A 21,661-nucleotide genomic window follows, 5' to 3' on the forward strand; every position below is an offset into this window, starting at 1 on the left:
AAAAAGGAAACAAAAAACAAAAAAACGATGCACGCTAATAATCTATCCTTTGCCTAACACTTCCTCCCCTCCCTCTCTTTCTGCGCCCCAGTCCGTCTCTCCTCTGTACAGTGTTGACTGTGGCGGACCTAAGATGCAACATCTGGGACAGCTACGCGCCATGGCAAAGAGTCCTTCTTTTTAAGGTAAGGCATTTAACGCATGATTTAAGTAGTCAACCGTGTTGATGATGCCAGTCAGATATTTATGCAATTCATAAAACTCAAATTGTGTAGACTTAATTGCTTTGCCGCTAAACTTAAAGCATCTGAAATTTGCATTCCGATTTTTCCTTTTCATCTTTGTCTGCTCTATTTACGATTCTTATAAATATGATATACAAGTTTGGAATTTCTGCCGAGCAAAAGACAGAAAGGTTGATTGCTATGCATACAAATAGAATATTTAATTAGTGCTTCTCCAGCAGATGTCTGTGAGGGGCATCTCCTGGAAGTACACATACATTACCTTTTACTAATTACCAATTGGACACAAACCAGATAATGATCCAATTTCCTCGTGAGGATACAAAGAGATATTCCCACCTCAATCTCGGAATGTTTAGGACTCCAATCGTTAATATGCCCAAGGGGATATAATGCTAAAGTGATGGTCACTTAGATGTATAAAATGAAGGCTTTTATCATTGAGTCATTGGCTTTTTTCTCCCCTTCATTCAACTGCATTTCTTTCTATGGGATTTTAATGGTTACTGTCAACCAGAGAATTAAACCAAGAAGGATGCCTGCACTGATGTATTTGTCTAAATGTGCATCTTTTTTTTACTGGGAATTTGATGAAAAAGAAGAGGCAGCTTGAATACTGATTGTCTGTTTTATGATATGCCTGCTATGGGCAAACAATGAACAACCTAACATACTGGTACAGTCTGGCATGCACTCTGTAAATTGTAATCATCATTAATTTGATTGGATTAGAAAGAAACATTTTTTTTTTCAAATTCTGTGGTTCTGTGTATTCTGAATGTGGACTTTACTTATTCCTCCACTGATCTGATTCTCAAATTGTACAACTAAGTGTCCTTGCATGTATCACCTTTTCAATAATGTGTCTACCAACCTTGCATTATTCAACAAATGATAAAATAAGTGAATTAATTCTTAAATTCAGCAAGACCTTAATTAACAGCCAATAATGTGTTTTCCACAGTTAGTTTTTTCCTTGAGGTGCTTCAGGACCAAGAGATCACAGGGTTCAGAAAAGGCTTGCACTTTGATTGTTAGTACCGGTATGTTTGTGACTGGTTTTAGAGCACACATAGGTAATTTAACCCCCAAACGGCCAAGCTTGTCACAGCAGGTTGTATTAGCAGCATTCATCATTAACGATCTGACGTGTATCTGCTTTTATGTAACTTTTCTCAGAAGGTCAACCCAGCAGTGAGACCTCTTTGTGAAACATCCTTTCATTAAAACATGAATATAAATTCAGTTGCTGATCAACAGAATTAAGAGAAACTTAACTCTGCATGTGAAAGTGAACTCAACAATACCGATAATCTCCTTTGTCTGTTGATTTCAGTCACGTATTATTTTTCTCAATAAAGATAAACTCATATGGTATTGTCCAGAGTTAGGAAAGTCTATTTTATTGGTGATAATTATGTTCCCCAGTAACCCACACTATTGAAATCATGTTAAGGACTCGCTCTTTTCCATTGAAAATGCGAATAATATTTTGTATGACATGTTGCATTACACGTTTGTTGAATTTTAATTTTGAAACGAAGCTGTATCTCATGGAAGTATAAGGTGGTCTTGAATAATTTACATGAGTTTTAATGGTTTCTCTCATGGCAAGGCAAGGCAAGGCAAGGCAAGGCAAGTTTATTTGTAGAGCACATTTCATACACAAGGCAATTCAAAGTGCTTCACAGCAGGAAAAATGCATTCAAATCACAAAGAAATTACAGAAATACAATAAAATTAACTAAATTAAAAATTATCAATCCAACTGATTTTCTAAACTAATAAAATCACAAACAAAAGAGAAGAGTGCAAAGAAAAAATCCTTTTAGTCATATGCGCAGCTAAACAAAACAGTTTTTAGCTTAGATTTGAACATTGTCAGAGTAGAAGCCTGTCTCACATCTTCAGGAAGACTGTTCCAGATTTTAGCTGCATAAAACTGAAACGCAGATTCCCCATGTTTTGTCCTGACTCTGGGCACCAGCAGGAGGCCGGTCCCTGAGGTCCTCAGAGTCCGAGATGGTTCATATGGCACTAACATATCCAAGATGTACTTTGGTGCTAGGCCATGGAGAGACTTGTACACAAGCAGAGCTGCTTTAAAGTCTATTCTCTGAGCCACAGGGAGCCAGTGCAGAGACCTGAGAACAGGACTAATGTGATCATACTTCCTGGTTCTAGTCAGGACCCGAGCAGCAGCGTTCTGGATGTACTGCAGCTGTTTTACAGCTCGTTTGGAGAGACCAGTGAGCAGGCCGTTACAGTAGTCTAATCTACTGGAGACAAACGCGTGGATAAGTCTCTCTAAATCTGGTTTTGACACTATATTTTTGATTTTGGCAATGTTTTTTAGATGGTAAAAAGCTGCTGATGTTATTGATTTGACGTGGCTATTAAAGTTCAAGTCTGAGTCCATTATTACCCCCAGATTTCTAATTTGGTTTGTAGGTTTTAGAGCGAGACTCTGGAGGTGACCGCTAACACTTTCTCTTTGTTTCTGTGGGCCAAAAACGATCATCTTAAACATACATTTACGTAATACAGTATTGTCCTCATTTGAGTATACAATGTGTGTATTCACCTACCCCCCATCTCTGTCTTTGAAACAAGTGTGTCTCCGTGTTATACACATATGTTAAAAAAAATTGGTTGTAGGCACATCTGAAACTCCACAGCTTGTTACTGTGAAATGCCACAATTGGAAGTTGTGGGATTTTGAGAATGAACCTTTTAGGGCCTGTATTATTATAAGTTATATGTTGTTTTAGATCAATATCACAGTTTACAATAGACAAAATAATTATTTAATAGATGTAATTGTTTATATAAGTAATAACAGAAAGTATAAGCCATTGCAAGTGACTGTGTAATGCCCATATCTATTATGTTATCGGTAATGCCATAACCTTCTTCTTCTTTGGTGTTTTATGGCATTTGGTATCCAAGTGTTACATTAGCGGCACCTGCTGTAGTTACACATAGACTTTATTCTTTAGACTTTATTCACTTAGTTTTCATGATTATTGAATGACGAAAACAAGTCTGAGGAATAAAGTCTGGCGGTAATGCAACAATTGGATGCCAACCGCCATAAAACAACAACAACAACAACAACAACAACAACAACGTACGATGACGACACGCAATCAATTCCTTTACGCTTTGATCCCATGGGCTTTGAAGACAATGAAACACTTTTTGTCTTAAATACAGTATAACATAAAACACACACTTTGAAGATGTACAGCTACAGTAGGTGGCAGTAAATGCACCTTTTTCAGGCTGCCAACCGCCATAAAAAACAATACAACAACAATAACAACAACAAATGCAGTGGTACGTGTCAGCTCTGCACAGAAAGCAGTCTGTGTGTGACGGTGGTGTACCCACGATGATAATAATGAAAATGTTTAACTGTCATTCTAAAAAAAATACAAAACCGACAAACGGCCATGATCATTGAATGACGAAAACACTGCATATGCTACAAATACTAGAATTACAAAGTAGTTCTACCACTACAAAGTCGTTCTAGTAGTTCTGGACAGTTGCCATGATCAATGACAAAAACACTACAAGTTCCTGAAAAAAGAACCTTGAATGGACACAAAATGCGACCTGTGAAACGGTCTGAAGAAATTGTTTCTATAATATTTATCATAATGATAATAATAATAAATATAGCCGAAAGCGGCAATGATCGGCCCTCGCCACGCCGCCGCCACGCCACAAGAGGAGGGGGCGCTAACGCGCCCCAATTGTCCTTTTATTACGCCTACTGCTGAATCTGTGACGCTGTCACATCTTCTCCCCTTTTGTTTTACCATCAAAAAGCAATTTTATTTTGAATTCTTGGCAAAATGTGCGGCTTTGCCGCACAGACACCGTGACTCTTTGAATAAAAATGTGAATAACTTTTGACGGTTCACCCCTGAAGATGAGTCTCCCCAAATTTCAGGTTAATAGGGCTAACGCCCTAAGAGGAGTTTGTGAAAGTCTAAAGTGTAAACATGTTCTGGCAATTTCCCCATTGGAATAACATGGAAGGTTTCGGTCATCGTTACGGCAAAACCATAACAATTATGACATGGGTCTCATTAACTTTTTTGATGGGGATGCTAAAATTGAGTTGTGTGTCAAATTTCATATAATTTCGCAAAACTAAACATTTAACCTCCATATAAAATCTGTAGGGGGCGCTGTGGCGCCAAATTAATTTATTTCACTTCAAGTAGGTTTAGGGCAAAGAGTTTAACAACTGATTCTAATTTGACGCAATTCGGACTTTATCTGCGTAAACGGCAGAAATTTTAAATATGGGAGATTTCTGAAATTCTAGCTACAGTGACCGTGAGAGGTATCAATGTAATTTGGATAACTTTTGATGTCCCACTCCTCAGTAGCATTTTCACCAAATTTCAGCTTTTTAGGGCCAACGCCCTGGGAGGAGTTCGTAAAAGTACGACGTTTGGAAAAACTCCGAAGTCATGTTTAGCCATTTTTGAAGCAATATGGCCAACATTTGGTTGGGCGGACGGCGTTGCCGTAATAATATTTTTTACTTTTCTTGTCACCATCTACCTCTGCGCCAAATTTCATGATTCTACGATCAGATTTTTTTTGGGTCATTTCCCATCTCTCAATGCATTTTTGGTACATTTGGGGGCCAATTTTTTTATTTTAGAAAAGGGAAATAGCCATAATGTAGAGAGGCACGATTTTTAGAGGTGTGTAAATTTTTATGACTTTTCGTCAATGTTCACTGGGTGAAAAATAGGGGGGTTGGTCCCGAGAAGAAGAAGAATAATATTCTGATGCGAAAACAATGTTTCCCATTTTTCAAATATCATAAACTATACATTTTCGGAAAGCGCTCGCGCTTTCCTACCTCATGGTGTGGGTCCCTGGTCACTGACGGGTACTTTCGTTAATTTTGAGTGGGCTCCGCCCACTTTGTGTTTTTGGCCCTCTATACAGTAATAATGTTCAATTTTTGCATTACATGCTTATATGCACGGAACATGCAAGAGATGGGGAACGTATTCGTGAGCTACTTAGGGCAAATGAGTGCTTTGGCGCTCAGACCCCGGCGGAAGACATCGCCGGGGTCGTCATCCCCATCATGTAAAGTGCTCGTTTAGTGCGCACTTTTGCACGGGCTTCGCCCGTTTACAACAGTAATGTTCCATTTTCCTACTACTAATTAGTATGCACGGGGCGTGCGTGAGTGAAGGAGTGCGTTAGTGAGTGTTTGGAAGTGGGCGAGCGCTTCGCGCTCGATTTCGTGCGCACTACGTGCGCACTTTCGCAGCCGTGCTTCGCACGGCCTTACGAGATTAATAGGCCTCTCGCCAGCTTGTGGCGCTCGGACCTAATAATAAAGATCTTCTTCACGTTCTTATTCAATTAATTTGCCTTGACTCACTTTTACGTTTCCATCTATTCTGTTGCTCTCAGCAAATGCAACAATGCAATTGAGAGCTGTAAATATGCAGGTGTTGGCACTGCCTCGTGCTGCACTCACTGTATTAAGTCATAGCAGTTTCAATTATATTTCATTATTTTCCAGTTCAAATTTGCTACTTTTTTCCTGATTAGACAAATAGTGACTTTTCTTCCCTATTTTTCCATTAGTAGTAAGGTGGCAGAAGACCTCCTTATGTTTGTGCTCTGACCAGTTGGATGTGGTGAAAACTGCAGGACTCTGTGAAATACGAGGCGTGATGAGACAGCTGAGTGGTTCCCGGGGCAGCAGGTGTGACTAGGTTGCCCGGCTGTCCAGACCTTTTCTTCATTTCTCATTATTAACCTCAAAGACACCTGGCTGTCTTACGCGGATGTCACAACACTTTAGATGTGGTACTAATTGAGAGATTTCCGTTTTGTTTGAACTCATCATATCAGTCTATTTACTACATTTATATTTTAAGTGCTCCTATTTTTGGAGCGAACGCGGCACAATATGCAAGCAGAAAGTGGTTGTTTCTCTTTCAGTGAGGGTATTTTAAACCTCCCTGTATATACTGCTGACTCATGGTTGTTATAATGATCCAGATAATGGCAGGAGAAATATGTAGTACTGTATTTGATTGTCCCAGCCAACAAAGATCATTTGAAAGTTTGTTGTTACCATAACCCTACAATAAACTCTCAAACTTGGGTAAAGTAAGAATCTTGTATAGGAAGGGTATCTGCCTCAAAACTCCGTTATTAGTTAATCACTGTTACACTTTTTGCAGGTGATTTTCTGAGGAGACCATGACAGACAAATACAAAAGAAGGTCCATACACAATTTTTAGGGATTTTGGCCCCTTACTAATTCAATTATTCAACAGTTTTGCGAGGAAATTCTTACTTTTATGGGTAAAGCTTTTTCTATGGCTGAAATGGTCAGATGAAATTAGGATATCATTCACTATTTCAATAGGAATCAATATGTTGTGATTGCACCCCACTACAATCCTCAATACACGGATAATGGATTGCACATATTGCATGATTTGTACCTGTTACGGCACTTTATATTAAACCGCAAAAAATAATCAAGAGTGATTGACACCCGAAGAACACTGTTGTAATTTCTAACCCTTTCAACTTGTTACCATCTGTACTTCTTTAGCTTTTCCATTTATATATATCCTGACTTCATCGCTCTGCTTTTTGTCAGTGTGGCTCAACACAATAGTAACATTGTTTGCTTTAGGTAAATCATTGTGAATCTGTGCCCTTTCAGCCTTAACAACTCTAACACTGCTGCAGCCACCAAATGCCTCACTCACTTGATTAGCTTTAATGAAGTCATTCATTTGAGCTGCTGGAAAGACTGGTGCTGCATTAGTCATATGGAGTGTTAGGCATTTTCTTCATTACTATTTGCCAACCTCTTACTCTTATGTAGGGGTGTGCATTGCCTATAATTTGGCGATACGATACGTTTCACATGTCACGATGCGATATTTCACAATGTATCCCGATACTGTTGACATGTATGCATGACATCATCTAAACATCACAATACTGTGTATTACTGGTAGTATTGCCATATTTAGGGAAAGCCGTTTTTTCCAATACCCCTACTCTTATGTAATTCTCCCTAAGCTCCAAAGACCATAGTTATCAATGGATACAATTTTTGGCCCTGAACAATATGTAATGAAGCCTGCGTAAATTCAGCCTGGAAGACCTAACTCCACCTACGTCCACTGCTACGCCAGGGCCGCCCCCCAGCTCAATCAACGCACCCAAGCCGGGTGTCCGTCCGTGAGAGTTGGGTCCCTCCTTCGCGCAGTTTCTCCAGGTGTCTACTTTCCCCAAGGAGGTTTTTTGTAGTTTTTCCTGGAAGGAGGGTCTAAGGACAGGGGACTCCCGGGACATCACCCCTTGCACCTGCTCCCCATTCTCAAGCAACGCACCCAAGTTACTCCTCCCTGCGGCACGGCGCACCTCCTCTGTTCCCAATCAACGCACAGCCGGTCCCATTTAAACCTTCATGCAGTTGGCTCGGCCGCTTCAGAACGTACTGCGACCCACCACCTCCCCTCCTCCTCCTCCTCTGCATCCCTCTCATCCTAATCATCCTCTCTACCTTCTCACCATATCTACCACCACCAGTCTCCTGGCCTTGGGGCGAGACATCTAATACAATTAGATTATGGAGTGCCCATGATTGCGATGTCTTCCGCCGGGGTCTGAGCGCCAAATAACCCACGTAATAAAGCTCGCTAAACGGTCCTTTCTGTGTTTGTCTGAGTCTCTCCAGGGGTGAATAATTATTGTTTTGTGCAAGTAAAAGTGTTGTTATACTCAAAATCTTCCTCTAAAGATATCACTCTAGTCATTAAGTCCACTTCTTAGGAACAGCCTAATTTTTATGCTGTCCCATAGATTTGAATGCTCAGGATTGGAACGCTTGAGAGATGTTATTGCTTTCAGCTCGTCCTGTAATGCTATCACTTTGTACTGCATCAATCCCAATGAACCATGGCACACAGGGATAAGCAGGACACCCTGCAGCAAACTAAAATCTGAGAGCTCTAGAAAACTGAAACAGGGGCAACAACCAAAGTTAAATAAGAGGGTTACTTAAGAATCTAAGTGTCTTTTTAACAAAATAGTCTTCCATATTGTTTCTAGTTTATATTTTCCTTATTTTTTTCCAACTGATGCGGCATGCATTTATTTTAATTTTTTGAACTGGTTGTGCTGGGAAACAGACTGTTGATACATTCATATAACAGAACTATACAAAATACAAAAATGGTTGCTGTCTCTTGCTCTTGATGAGGTAAAGATACATACTTTTGAAAATATGCTACAAATAAAAATGCTAGAAATATGATTCCTTTTATGACCTCTAAAGACACATCAAGTTAACCATTTCTCCTGTCTTTTTAGCACTATGCTGACATCCTCTGCGACCTTGAGATCATGCTGGAATTGGGCTCCTGTTCGGTCAGCTCTCAGTCTGTGACCGGGGACCACAATGCACTGGGGCTGCCCGGGGCACCCGTTGGGGCAGAATGTTGGGCAATGCGTTGCGGCAGCACCCCCAGACACCACCTCCTGCCCCCACCTGCCTTGGACTGCGAGAACTGGCAGAAGCACCGCACAGGGCTGGCCTGTGGCTCCAGCCCGCGCTCCCACGCCAACCTCCTGGAGCCCCACAGCCACTCCACCAGCTACGACACCATCTACCTCCCGCAAATGCCCCCAAGCAGGCTGGGGCTGTCCCTGGACGTGACCCCCGCTTTTGATGTTGGAGGGGAGATGTTGGCGGGAGATGGAGATCTGGCAGTCAGCCCAAATGTGATGAAGAGACGAAGAGGCGGCCTCATCGAGCAGCGGGACATTGTCAAAGCCCACCAGGCCCACAAGATTCACAGCACACCACAGGCCCGGCGCAAGGAGTGGGAGTGAGTATATTGGACATATGTTTTATTAATTTACAACTGTCCACACCAACATAACTTCACCATCTATTTCAGTGTGCTTGAATATATATAATTCAGCTACTATATGCACCAGCTGTCAGGTTTTTTCAATTTGTTTTTGGTTGAACTACCCCCCAAAAATCAGTCCGCTGGGTACAACAAGAACAGAGTTTAATAGATATTACTTTGTACACTGACTCCTTTCCAGCTCATTCTATTCTACACCTTTATAGATAAAGTAAAATACAAAAATAAATATGTGTAAATGGCATGCCAGTGCAGTTGATATTTCAATTACACCCTATTATTTCTAGACAAGGAAAACATACAGACCCCAATCAAATTAATATTGTTGAAAGTTGGAAATCTCCTGTTTTAATACCTACTAATCCACTAACATCATATAAATTAGCGTTTCAGATTCAAACTACTTTATTTATCCCTCTAGGGCCAATAATTTGAACAGCATCAGATAATAAAAAACTGTTTAACAAAAAAAATAAGCCAGCAACATCCATAAATGCATGGTACTATAAAAAGAGCCTTGCAATAGCGCACAATACAGTGCAGATTAAGATTTGCTGTATTTATCTCTTATATTTAGATTTATTTACATTTATCCAAAAACTTAATACAAGGTTAACTTAATATATTTATCTTTTATATGTTGCATAATCATGTAAAGACGATTTAAACACTTGAATAATTATCAAATTTGTCGTAAATAAGTGAATGAGTAGGATTTTCATGTAGCGTAGACTGAGCAGAAATAATAGTATGAAGTATAGTAGTGCAAGTGTATTGCTGGCTCCATTCCCTGCGGCGCTGTGGACTTTCTAACAGTTACCTCCCTCTGTTTCTCTGCTCCGGCTGTGGCTTCACCTCTAGTGTCATGATCCCCCCTCGTGCCCCCTCTGTGCCCCCTTACCCCTCCCTTTTCCATAACCCCAGGTACAGGATGCCACATTACGCAGACCTGGTCAATGAGAAGTTTAAAAAAAATGATAGCGAGGAGGTAGTAAAACATGAATTATTTACTGCTTGAGACATATTAAGTTACAGAAATGGGAGCATTGCTGACCATATGAATTAGGGCAGACTTGTATGCCTCAAGGCCATTAAGCCACAAGTCCACACAGGACAGGAGGCTGGAAATCAGATGTTGCACCTGAGCCAAAGTTTGCACCTGCTCTTGTTTTTCAAAGGAACTGAGCCCAGTTTTAGCATAAGCAGGTGCTCCAGGTTGTGGGCAAAAAATGTGTGTGTGTATGTGTGTCTGTGTGTTTGTTTGTTTGTTTGTTTGTGTGTGTCCTTGTGCTTGTGTGTGTGTGTGCGTGTGTGTGTGTGTGTGCTTTGCCAGACAGAACGATAAAGTTGTTGTATAAATAGATTTTTATGGGTGATCAAACTGATTTGCAAGTGACCGTGTGTAACAGCAGCAGCCCATAATCACTTTAATCTTTAATTCCACAATAGGTATAACATCTAGTTTTTCTGAGCTTTAACCATACATCTAATAAGTATTTGTTTTGTTGTTTTACTGTTGCATGGACCAGATCACATGAGCATGATTTTGTTCATTTGAACCATTATTAAGATTAGCATAGAGTACTGTACCGGCAGTTTCTAGCACAACCAATCAGTCTTCCTTCAGAACTACCCTCTAAGAAGACACAGTTTCAACTTATTATAAAGAAGGTCCTTGGCACATTTTATGCATTTATTTACCAGTATTTATTTTGCCTGATGAAGGACAAGTTGCTCAAATGTTGCCTCACCTGTAAATAAATCACACCTTCTGCAAGTAAGACAATGTAAGGATTTTTTCTCTTCTGCAGCTTCAGCTTCAACTTATATGTACCGGTACATCAAACATTTCTTTAGTCAGGTTTTCCCGAAAAAGAAACTGTCCTAAGATCAGGAGAAGGGTAAATCCCTCCTCATCCACTGCTCCTTACTGACTTTTCCATTTCTCAACAAAATACAACAAAACCCCAATTGTGTGTTTTCTTCCCATTAATGTCTTTTAAATGTCGTATTAACTCCGAATCTGATTACTCTGCACTGACACTGCATGTGTTTCCCTGAGCCAACAAACGATACTCTGTCATATTGCTGACAGGCTGGAAACATGCACATACAAACATGTTTGGGGAGATTGTCAGAACTATAGCAGCTGTAATTTGTCAGCGTAGACACAGGCTCTGGAAACCAGAGTCAGTAGTTGCACATGACTTAAACACAGATCACTTGTCTGTGTGACTACATTAAGAGTTTTCAGAACATGCCTTCGACCACTATTCCCAGAATACCTGTGTGAACTGAATATGTTTTATTCTTTCTGATCAAAACGTGACACTGGCTGTGCCTCTGGCCAGCCATAAAACATCCACATGTGTCTTTACTTGCAGCAGCAGTTGCCAAATTGCCTGTTTTCTGTAGGGTCAGTGTGTTTTGATTCTGACATAGCCAGTGCAACTCTGGTATTCAATGTCATTATGAACCAAATGGTGCTTCAGTACAAATTTTATGGTTGTGTTCATCACTCTGCGTTGTTGTGCAAGGCCATTATCAGTGACAGTTACAGCTTATATAGTACAGTTACAGTTATATAGTACTGGTATATAGATAATGCATTGGAGACAAACACTCTAAAAGACCCAGTAATAGAAATAGGATATATTGTTGGAGTGGTAAATAATAAAAAGATCACTACAGCAGTTCAAGTCCAGGGTTTATAGAGAAGTGTGATTAATTCTAATTAAACAATGAATATTGCCTACGCTGAATATTTCCAATTAAGATAAACAATAAATGTATTTATCCCAGTCTTTGAAAGTTGGTTAATTTCTTTGTGATAGCATTTTTCCTGCTACCAAAAGTATATTCCAAAAATGTCTTAGTTTTAAAGTCAAGTGGGACGTTAGAGTTGAGCGGTCGGTGTGATCGCAGCTGCCTCAGGTGAATGCTGCCATTGTGTCCTTGGGCAAGACACTTAACCCGCCTTGCCCCCAGTGTCTGTGTACACTGGTGTGGCACCTTGAAGGCAGAAAAGTGCTATAAAATGTGACCATTTATTCATCCCAGTCCAATATTTATGAACAGTCTGACAATCCCAAACAACATGAGGAAAGATGGGCCACCAGGCAGCCACAGTTTCTCAACTCATTTGACTTTAATTTCAGCGACAGGTGAAACACTGTAGGTCATTCTTTGCATATTCACAGGAAGTATCAATATTTTCCTCCTTAAAGTGCCACCACATGAGGCTTGAGCCCTGTCTAATTGCACTAGCGCACAGCTGAGAGGCTTTCCTCCAATCTTATGGTTTCTTCTTCATTATTGTCTCACTGTTAGAGTCAGACAGACACCCAGCGCTGCATAAATGTCAGGGCTGTTTGTCATAAGTAAATTATTAATGATAACATGCTGAAAAGGCATTTCTTCCTCACCACAAACCCATGTGTCTGTCAAACAATATGTAGAATGGAGAATATTCAAACCTGTGTGAATGAGAGAAAACAGTTTGTTGACACGGTGGTACAGTTTATTTAGCTGATGCTGTAATTATTTTAACACACCCCGCATTATGTATAATGTAATGACTGTGTTCATTCACCCAGTTCATCTCTTTCTACCCTTGTTTGTATTCTTAATAGCTCGCTGCTTCAACTTGACACTAATGATGACCGTCATGGTAGATAGAGTGAGATCATGGATTATCAGGATGGGAGCTGTCAGGTGTGTCAGAGCTTGACTAAGAGATGGCGTTTAGTGTCTTGTGTGTAAATAAGAATCCTATTAGGTGCAGTAGACAGGATTATAGTTCCTATTAGAAGTGGGAGATATATTGTGGAATGGATAATATTGCAATTGTTGTTTTACAGATATGCAAATTTAGAACATCGAGTGTACAGAATAATTAAAACTGGTCAAAATGACCCCGCCAAGGGACCAAAAACTAACTAACTAACTTAATAGTAGAAAAAGCTTCAGTTGTAGTCATCTGGACTCAGTTTGAAAAAATAGACGTTTCGACTCTCATCCAAGAGTCATTGTCAATAAAAGAATTTAGATCGAGAACTCCGATATTAATACTGTTCTGTGGCCAACCTGTACATGGAGCACTTTGAGAAGAAGGCACTGGCCTCATTCTCAGGCATAGCCCCAAAACTGTGGCTTCGCTATGTCGATGATACGTTTGTAACAATCAAGAAACAAGAGCTGGAAACCTTCTCTGATCACATCAATGCTGTGGACCCACATATCAGGTTTACAAGAGAAGACGCTAAGGAGAATCGCTTGGCCTTTCTCGATTGTTCCACGATCAGAGGAGATGACGGGAAACTCCAAATAGAAGTATATAGGAAACCTACACACACGGACCAGTATCTGCTCTTTGGCTCCAACCACCCACTACAGCAAAAGCTGGGAGTGATCAGAACCTTACAACACAGAGCTTAAGGTGTGCCCACCAGCTCAGAGGGCAAGAAGAAAGAGGGAAAACATGTCCGAAATGCCCTCTCAGCCTGTGGTTAGCCCGCTTGGGCTCTCAACAGAGTGAAGAGAACCAAGAAGCAGGACAAAAGGGAAACTGAACAGAGAAGGAAGGGTGTTTCTATCCCTTATGTGTCTGGCCTGTCGGAAAAACTGCAGAGAATTTTTAGACAACACGAAGTCCCTGTTTATTTTAAACCAGGAAACACTTTAAGACAAAAACTGGTTCACCCTAAGGACAAGTTGCTGACTCAAAAACAGAGCAATGTAGTTTATTCGATCCAATGCAGTGAAGAAAGCTGTAAAGAACGTTACATAGGTGAGACAAAACAGCCTCTACACAAGAGGCTTTATCAGCACAGAAGAAATACAAGTTCAGAACCTCAGAGCGCCATGCATCTCCATCTTGAAGCCTCTAATCACTCGTTTGAAGACGGTGAGGTGAAGGTTTTAAGCAGGGAGAAAAGATGGTTTGAAAGAGGAGTCAAGGAAGCTATTTTTGTTAAAAAAGAAAGACCTTCTTTAAACAGAAATGGAGGGCTCAGATTCAATCTTCCTGGTATCTATAATGGAATACTGAACTCCTGGAAAGGTAGAGGACCAGGACCAGGACATTTAGATGCTAATCAGGTACTCAGGGTGGTTGAGCCAGGGTCTCACAAAGACAAAGAGGATTCTAATAGGCCATTAAAATTCTGAATAGGCTAGCTCGGTAGATACAAGGGGGGAGTTTCTGTTGAAACAAACAACTCTTTCTACTTCAGGAAGGCTCCGCCCAATGGGCGGGTCTTACCACAGAACAGTATTAATATTGGAGTTCTCGATCTAAATTCTTTTATTGACAATGACTCTTGGATGAGAGTCGAAACGTCTATTTTTTCAAACTGAGTCCAGATGACTACAACTGAAGCTTTTTCTACTATGGAACACGCCTGGACGAATGAGGGATTACACCGACATAACTAACTTAATGTCCAAAATAAGGATGTAAAGTGATATTTCTACCCTTTTGTGGTTTATTTAATGTTTTGATACTCAATCAAAACATCTACAGGCACATTTTAGCACATTCTTGATACACTGTTAAAATATTGGCAAAATATTGTTATCGAAATATATATATACAAAATATATATATTTTAAAAAAATTATATATATATAATTTTTTTTTATTTAAATATTACCTTTTCCGGACTATAAGTCTTTTTTCATAGTTTTGGTCTGGGGTGCGACTTACTCCAGAGCGACTTATATGTTATATTATTTGTTATTTTCACACAGGCAACCGCATTTCACATGTTGATTATTTTTCACTGACAACCACAAGAGGGCGCTCAAGGCTCTAAGCGATGCAGAAGAATCTGCACTTCCTCTACCTCCGGAGTTTGTGGAGTTGTTTAGAAGTGACACAGAGGAAGAAGAATTCAATGGGTTTAGTGATTTGGGGTAATACTGATGCTTTGGTAAACTTGTTAGCATGTTCTTTATGCTATAGTTATCTGAATAACTCTTAATATGTTACGTTAACATACCAGACACTTACGTCAGTTTGTTGTCTGTGCGTCATGTAGCTGAAGGTGTTACATTAGCATACGTACACCTATTCACCACATTATTATTTTAAATTGCATTTCAAGATTAAATGTCTGTTTGGTCCTGGATTTTATCAAATAAATTTCCCCAAAAATGTGACTTATACTCCAGTGCGACATGTATGTATGTGTATGTTTTTTTCTTCTTTATTATGCATTTTTTTGGCTGGTGCAACTTATATTCCGATGACACTTATAGTCCGGAAAATATGGTAAAAAATGAGGCAAATGCTCTTTATGGAACAGGTTTAAGTGTATGAGGACAATATTCTCATTTAACTAGATTGTTGAATTTGAGTTTATAAAAGCCATATTTGCGCTGTGCAGTAGTTCACCACGAGTATTGCTGATATCTTACCATATTATTTGGGTTATTTTGAGAAATAACCCAAAGGGGGGGGGGGGGAATAATCTATTTTAGTGTTTCAGTTATTTGCTTACTTTGCACAAAGACATCAGATGGCCCAGTTTCCATACACAGATTATCTAGATGCCCCCGTTCTCTTGGAGCATTAGTGTTGGCACCATGCATCTCTGGTTTGTGGCCTGCTTTACTCTGTCATCACCACCAGCCTGGGCTCTCCTGGGGCGTCTGGATGAAATATGTTCTCTGCATCTCTTAGTCCGCCCCACGTGATGGCAGCAGGCTCTATGCCACATTAAAAAAATAAGCTAAAGTCCACTGTGTGATGCGGTCATACGTTTTTAGGGACCAAAGCTAATAATTCAAGTATAATATGTCTAGTTGTGAAGATTACTTATTTAAAACTAGTGGCAATGTTCATTTGGAACTGAATCTCCTTTTGCTTCCTTCCTGCTTGAAGAATTAAAGCTGCCAGAATGACATCAAGTTAAAAATATAAATCAAATTCAGTAGTTGATCTTGACTAGCACTTTTGCTTTAGAAGACACTATGTTACACTAAATTATTTTGGTTGGATTTAAGTTAGATTTGAGCTTTTTGGGTTATTTTCTGCTGCATCTTAAGCAACATCAGTACTAAAAAATAAATGTGCTGACATTGATGGTTGCTCTGTGATATGAAAACACAGGAAGTATTTTGTGACCTGACAACCAGTCCATCCAGTACCTGTGTAAACAGTTGGATCTAATGATGTTTACATTGTTGGTGCACTTAACGCCAGCTGATAGTAGAAATGGTAATGTCATAGAAAGATTGTAGTCCTGAGGTGGGCTATTGATCAATCAAACCCATCAATGATATTGTAAAGGTTGTTGTTAAGAATATTGGGTCTATTATTTATGATTAAAAAAAAACATCTTTAAAAAATGTTACGTAGCTATGCTGTAATCTTCAAATTACGGGTATAAAGTGAAAAAAGAGAGATATTTGTTTTTGTCAATATCACCCATCGATATACCCTGGATGTTATCATGAAAATATTTCTAAAAACAGACCCTGCCTATAAAATGTGTGTTTTTGATCATGTTGGCTCTACAGAAGGTCTTGTTAGCTGTAATATGTGAATTATTGGCGGCTCGTGGTCTTTCAAACATAGTTTTTATCTTTGGAGCAATTAAAGGATGTCACAAATATAGGGCTCCTCTTGCCTTAATTTGCATCAGAGACCTTATATTCAGGTCCAAAGTACATTTTGTTTTCCTTCAAAGAGTTTATTGTAAAAGCAGGATGTTGTGATAAACTGTGACAGCTGTGCGTTGTATGCATCTAAAAATAAAGCATTTCACCAAACCAAAAATAAAAGGTAAAAGCAGCATTCTGATAACATCTTGCATTCTGATAACATTCTGATAACAGCTTGGCTATTACAGTAATTCACATCTCCATGGAGACAAGCAGATGATGACCTTCCACCAGAATAGTTAAATAGTGCACCTTTGACTAGGATATAATTTTGCCATATAGTCCTACGCAAACAATTAAAACATAACATTACATCCTAAAAGAGCATAGAGAGCACTATTCTATCAAGTGCTTGTAAATTGAAGTCCAAAAACACCAAAAGGTTAAATCAGGCACAGACCTTAAATACACTGCCAGATAGTTATTCAAACTTTAGATTTAAATCAAAGGTAATTGTGAGTTCAATGCTGTTAGCTTATTGGAACAAATTATATCTTTGTTGTGGAACAGGATTTCTTTCAGACTTGAAGGCTTTCATGCCAAATTGGTCTTGGCGGGGAGCCCATAACTACAAAAATTGCTTTCTTTTTCTAATATTACATTTTATACTTCTTAAACAATAGAAAGCCATGCATGCTGACTATAAGTATGATAATAATTCCTGTCTGGCTTCTGAAGCAGAAGGAGAGGGGTGGAATGGTGCAGCTTTGTGACTGATTTGAAAGGGGAATAGGGTCCTTGATAAATAGCCCGAAGGTGCTGGGTAAGCGAGTCATCATCAACACTATAAACTGTACAATGTATAGCAGAGAGCCTGAGATCATTTATTTAGGTTATAATTTCAAAATCTAGCCTAATCTTTATCCTGACCTGTTGGTAAACTATAGACCTATTTCAAATATTCCTTTTGTCTCCAAGATACTTGAAAGAGTTGTAGTGAAACAGCCTTATCGCCACCCACAGGACAATAAGTTATTTGAAGTTTTGAGCTCACCGCAGCACTGAGACTGCCATTGACCACAACATTCTTCTGCAGAGATTAAAATGTGATTTAGGTGTCGGAGGGACAGCGCTCAGCTTGTTTAAATCCTATTTATTGGATAGGTACCAGTTTGTTAATGTAAACCAGAGCTCCTCACTTTGTTATAAAGTAACTTCACCTGTGGCTGTTCATTGCTGTTCTCATGTTTTTGTTTCTGTTTCGGCACTGCTGATGCGGAACTGTAGATTCGGATGTTCATTAACTACTCTAGATGAACGGCTCTTCATCTGCCTGGATGAACTTTCTTGCTAGATGAGCCACCCTCTCTGAGTGGTTCTGGCTCCACAGTCTATCTGACAAATTGAAACACGTTCCCCCTGTACGCGGGAGTAGAATCTCTCCTTCATTGTGGTTCACAAGGTTCAAAAAAGGTTTCTATTTTCTCCCAAAGGGTTTTGTAGTTTTTCCTTGCCAAGAAGGAGGGTCTAAGAACAGGGGATGATGGGACACTATCCATTTGCTAATTTCTTATGAGCATTATTTAATCTTCTTTTCACTCACTTCGAGGCAACTGCTGTTGTGATTTTGGGTGTTACAAAAATAAAGTCAATTTAATTGATAGTGAACAAGTGAATTCAAAATTATTGTGATCAGTGACCTATACTACTATATATATATATATATATATATATATATATATATATATATATATATATATATATATATATATATATAGATATAGATATATATATATATATATATATATATAGATATATAGATATATAGATATATCTATATATATATAATAACACTTTCTCACCCTCCGCGGGTGGTCCCTTCTTATCCCCCTTCAAGCTCGGGTCCTCTACCAGAGGCCCCTGGGAGCTTGAGGGTTCTGTGCAGTATCTTTGCTGTTCCTGCACTGCACTTTTCTGGACCAAGATGTCTGATGTTTTTCCTGGGATCTGCTCCAGCCATTCCTCCAGTTTGGGGGTCACTGCCCCAAGTGCTCCGATCACTACGGGCACCACTGATACCTTCACGCTCCAGGCCTTCTCCAGCTCCTTGGTATTTCTCTAGTTTCTCATGTTTCTTTTTCCAGATGTTACCATCCCATGGCACCGCAATGTCCACCACCACGACTTTCCTCTGCACCTTGTCAACCAGCACTATGTCTGGTTGGTTTGCCATTACCATTCTGTCTGTCTGTATCTGGAAGTTCCAGAGGACCTTGGCTTGGTCGTTCTCCACCACCTTTGGAGGTGTTTCCCACCTTTTTCTTATATAATATTGTCATATTATATTAAATAAATAATGCTGACTTTAGCTTGTGCAAGCTATGCATTAAACAAATTAGTCCCTCACAATGTTTCCAAACAAAAACTAATTAATAATTCTTGTGTTATTTATCATCAACCAGCATTGTAATTAGATCCAGTCTAAACTTTTAATCCTCCAAATGAGAATGATTTAGCCCTCAGCAGCATGTTTATATACCATAGTTGCATCAGTTTAAATGGGACAAAGTGGAAAAGCCTCAAACCTACTGCTCAAAAATGTGCTTGGTGCCAAAACTGGGCAGGCAGAGGAGGACTAGCTGTAACAAGGCACTAACCGTGACTCAATTACAGAGAGAACACAGAAACAGATTGATGTCAAAAAGCCTTTTCTTGGCAATTGCAGGCACATACAAAAACACAATAAATCAATGAAACGCTGGAGAGCGTTTCATTAAAAAATTCTGGCAGACAACAAAGGGGAAGGAGGGATTGAAATACCATGTGAGAGGACATAATGGGACACAGGTGTGACAATACATTAGGCTGGGATAAAAAGGCGAGAAACTTGAATTAAATAACAACAACAACAACAACAACAACAGGTGAGTACTTCAAAATAAAACTAGCCACACGATCAATCACTTTGGAAATTGGAAAGGGGCCAACAAATCTTGGGGCCAACTTACAACTCCACTTTGAGGGGAAGGTTCTTCATGGAAAACCAGATCTTTTGACCAACCTGGGAAGATGCGGCTAAAAACTTCACCTTCAATGTCTGAAAACATAAGAGGCCACATTGTCAAGAGTTTGATTCCCGCCTCCGACTATTTACTGCATGTCCCCAGTTATCTCTCTTCCCAATTTAATTCTCATCTGTCCTGTCCAATAAAGCCTACGGGACAGACCAGTGTAAGACACAGTTAGAGCATTATGAGCATGTTCAATTGATATCCAATCTCCACTGAGCTGGATTTTGGGACACCAAGCACCTTAGACCAGTTTTTATTTTTTGGTTGTACTGCTCAGTCTGACCATTGGACTGAGGATGAAAGCCCGAAGACAGACTAGCTGAAGTTCCCAAGTCTGCAGAACTCTTTCCAGAATCTGGATATGAACTTAGGCCCACCCTCACTGAAAATGTCCTGTGGAAGACCACAAAGACAAAAAACATGGGACAAAAGAAGCTCTGTTGTCTCTTTGGTTGAGGGAAGCTTGGACAGAGGAACAAAATGTGCCATCTTAGATAAGCCATCGATTATGGTAAGTATAGTGGTGGGACCTTCAGATGGGAGGAACCCAGTAACAAGATCCAAAGAGACATGGGACAATAGACGCTTCAGGGCAGATGGGGATAGGAGTAGTCCTGCAGCTGCATGTGAGCACAAACAGGGCATGCAGCTACTAACTCTGCAATATCCTCCTACCGAGAGTATAGACGGATTATTCTTATTACTTGTTTATGATTATACTGTGAGCTGAGTAATCACAATTAACTGAATGATCTAATTTGGATATAGAACCAAATTTAGAGCAAAGCCAACATTTTTCAAAAGACATGCCATTTAATAATGACCATAGAACATGCTGCACTTTCATAACAGCAGAAACACATTTTCCACAAAGAAGCAATAAAATAAAAGTGATACATTTTTTCACACTGTTTATGAGAAGGATTTTTCACTTTTATTTTTTCAATGCATTACAAGTAAGGTCTGGGTCCAGGGGCCCTTACAGCATCCAGCGCCCACCATCTGCCTCACTCTCTGAATTATGACCATAATGTTGACAATATTGATCCGTGCCACTGCCAGTTTGACGGCCAACGCTCTTTCATTCACTCTCATTTCGATCTATATACGGTATTTACAAACTGATGGATGGTTTAATTTAGAGGGTAAGCGACAGTGCTGTTGAGTTGGGTTTTCCTTATTCATAGTTTTGTGTACACTTTGATGGATTTTCTCATGTAGGATTTAGTGCTTTATTATTTCTAATTTGTTCTGGTTAAGCTGGTGCACTTAATCAAAAGGCACTGTTCTAACATGATCTGAACCACGATAGGGTCAAAATGTATGTTTTGCTGATCATACAGCTCATGCAGGTTTACGTGGAGCCATTGAAGAAATATAGAGCAGGGTTGTTGTTGCTTCCTTTTGAACTTTTATTAACAATAAATGAAACAACAAAATACAAAGTCTTAATTATACATGATCAAATACGAATGCTTTTCAGCTTGTTTATAGGCGACAGATTTTTCATCACTTTGAACACATGTTGCCATGTATATAAGAATGATGCAGTTTCTTTATTGGCCACTAGATGGAAATACCTGCGTGACTATTACACTATAAATCCACCAGTTGCTTCCTGTTGCTACCATTAAAACGTGTTGCTGCATTATGACTATGATTATGATTATTATCATTATTAATAATCATAATAAAATGTTTTTTTTTAAATAACAAGGACTTAATCAGCATTTTAATATTTAGTAAGTTTGTGTGAAACATTATTCTGTAAGTGGG

At 39.4% G+C, this 21,661-nt stretch overlaps 1 protein-coding gene across 1 annotated transcript in view; it reads left to right on the plus strand.

The window, feature by feature from the left end:
• The first annotated feature begins 101 nt into the window (after positions 1 to 101).
• cacna1ea (calcium channel, voltage-dependent, R type, alpha 1E subunit a) overlaps positions 102 to 21,661 on the plus strand; it is a 64,650-nt gene continuing 43,090 nt past the window's right edge. Inside the window, exons 1-2 of the mRNA XM_072438207.1 lie at positions 102 to 185; positions 8,644 to 9,161. Coding sequence (XP_072294308.1) covers positions 8,677 to 9,161 — 485 coding nt within the window. The 5' untranslated portion in view covers positions 102 to 185; positions 8,644 to 8,676. The remainder of the gene's footprint in view (positions 186 to 8,643; positions 9,162 to 21,661) is intronic.

The sequence above is a fragment of the Eucyclogobius newberryi genome, unplaced genomic scaffold (genome assembly GCF_026437365.1).
Source record: "Eucyclogobius newberryi isolate DKJ021-1_F unplaced genomic scaffold, fEucNew1.0.hap1 SCAF_9, whole genome shotgun sequence".
Taxonomy (NCBI): Eukaryota; Metazoa; Chordata; class Actinopteri; order Gobiiformes; family Gobiidae; genus Eucyclogobius; species Eucyclogobius newberryi.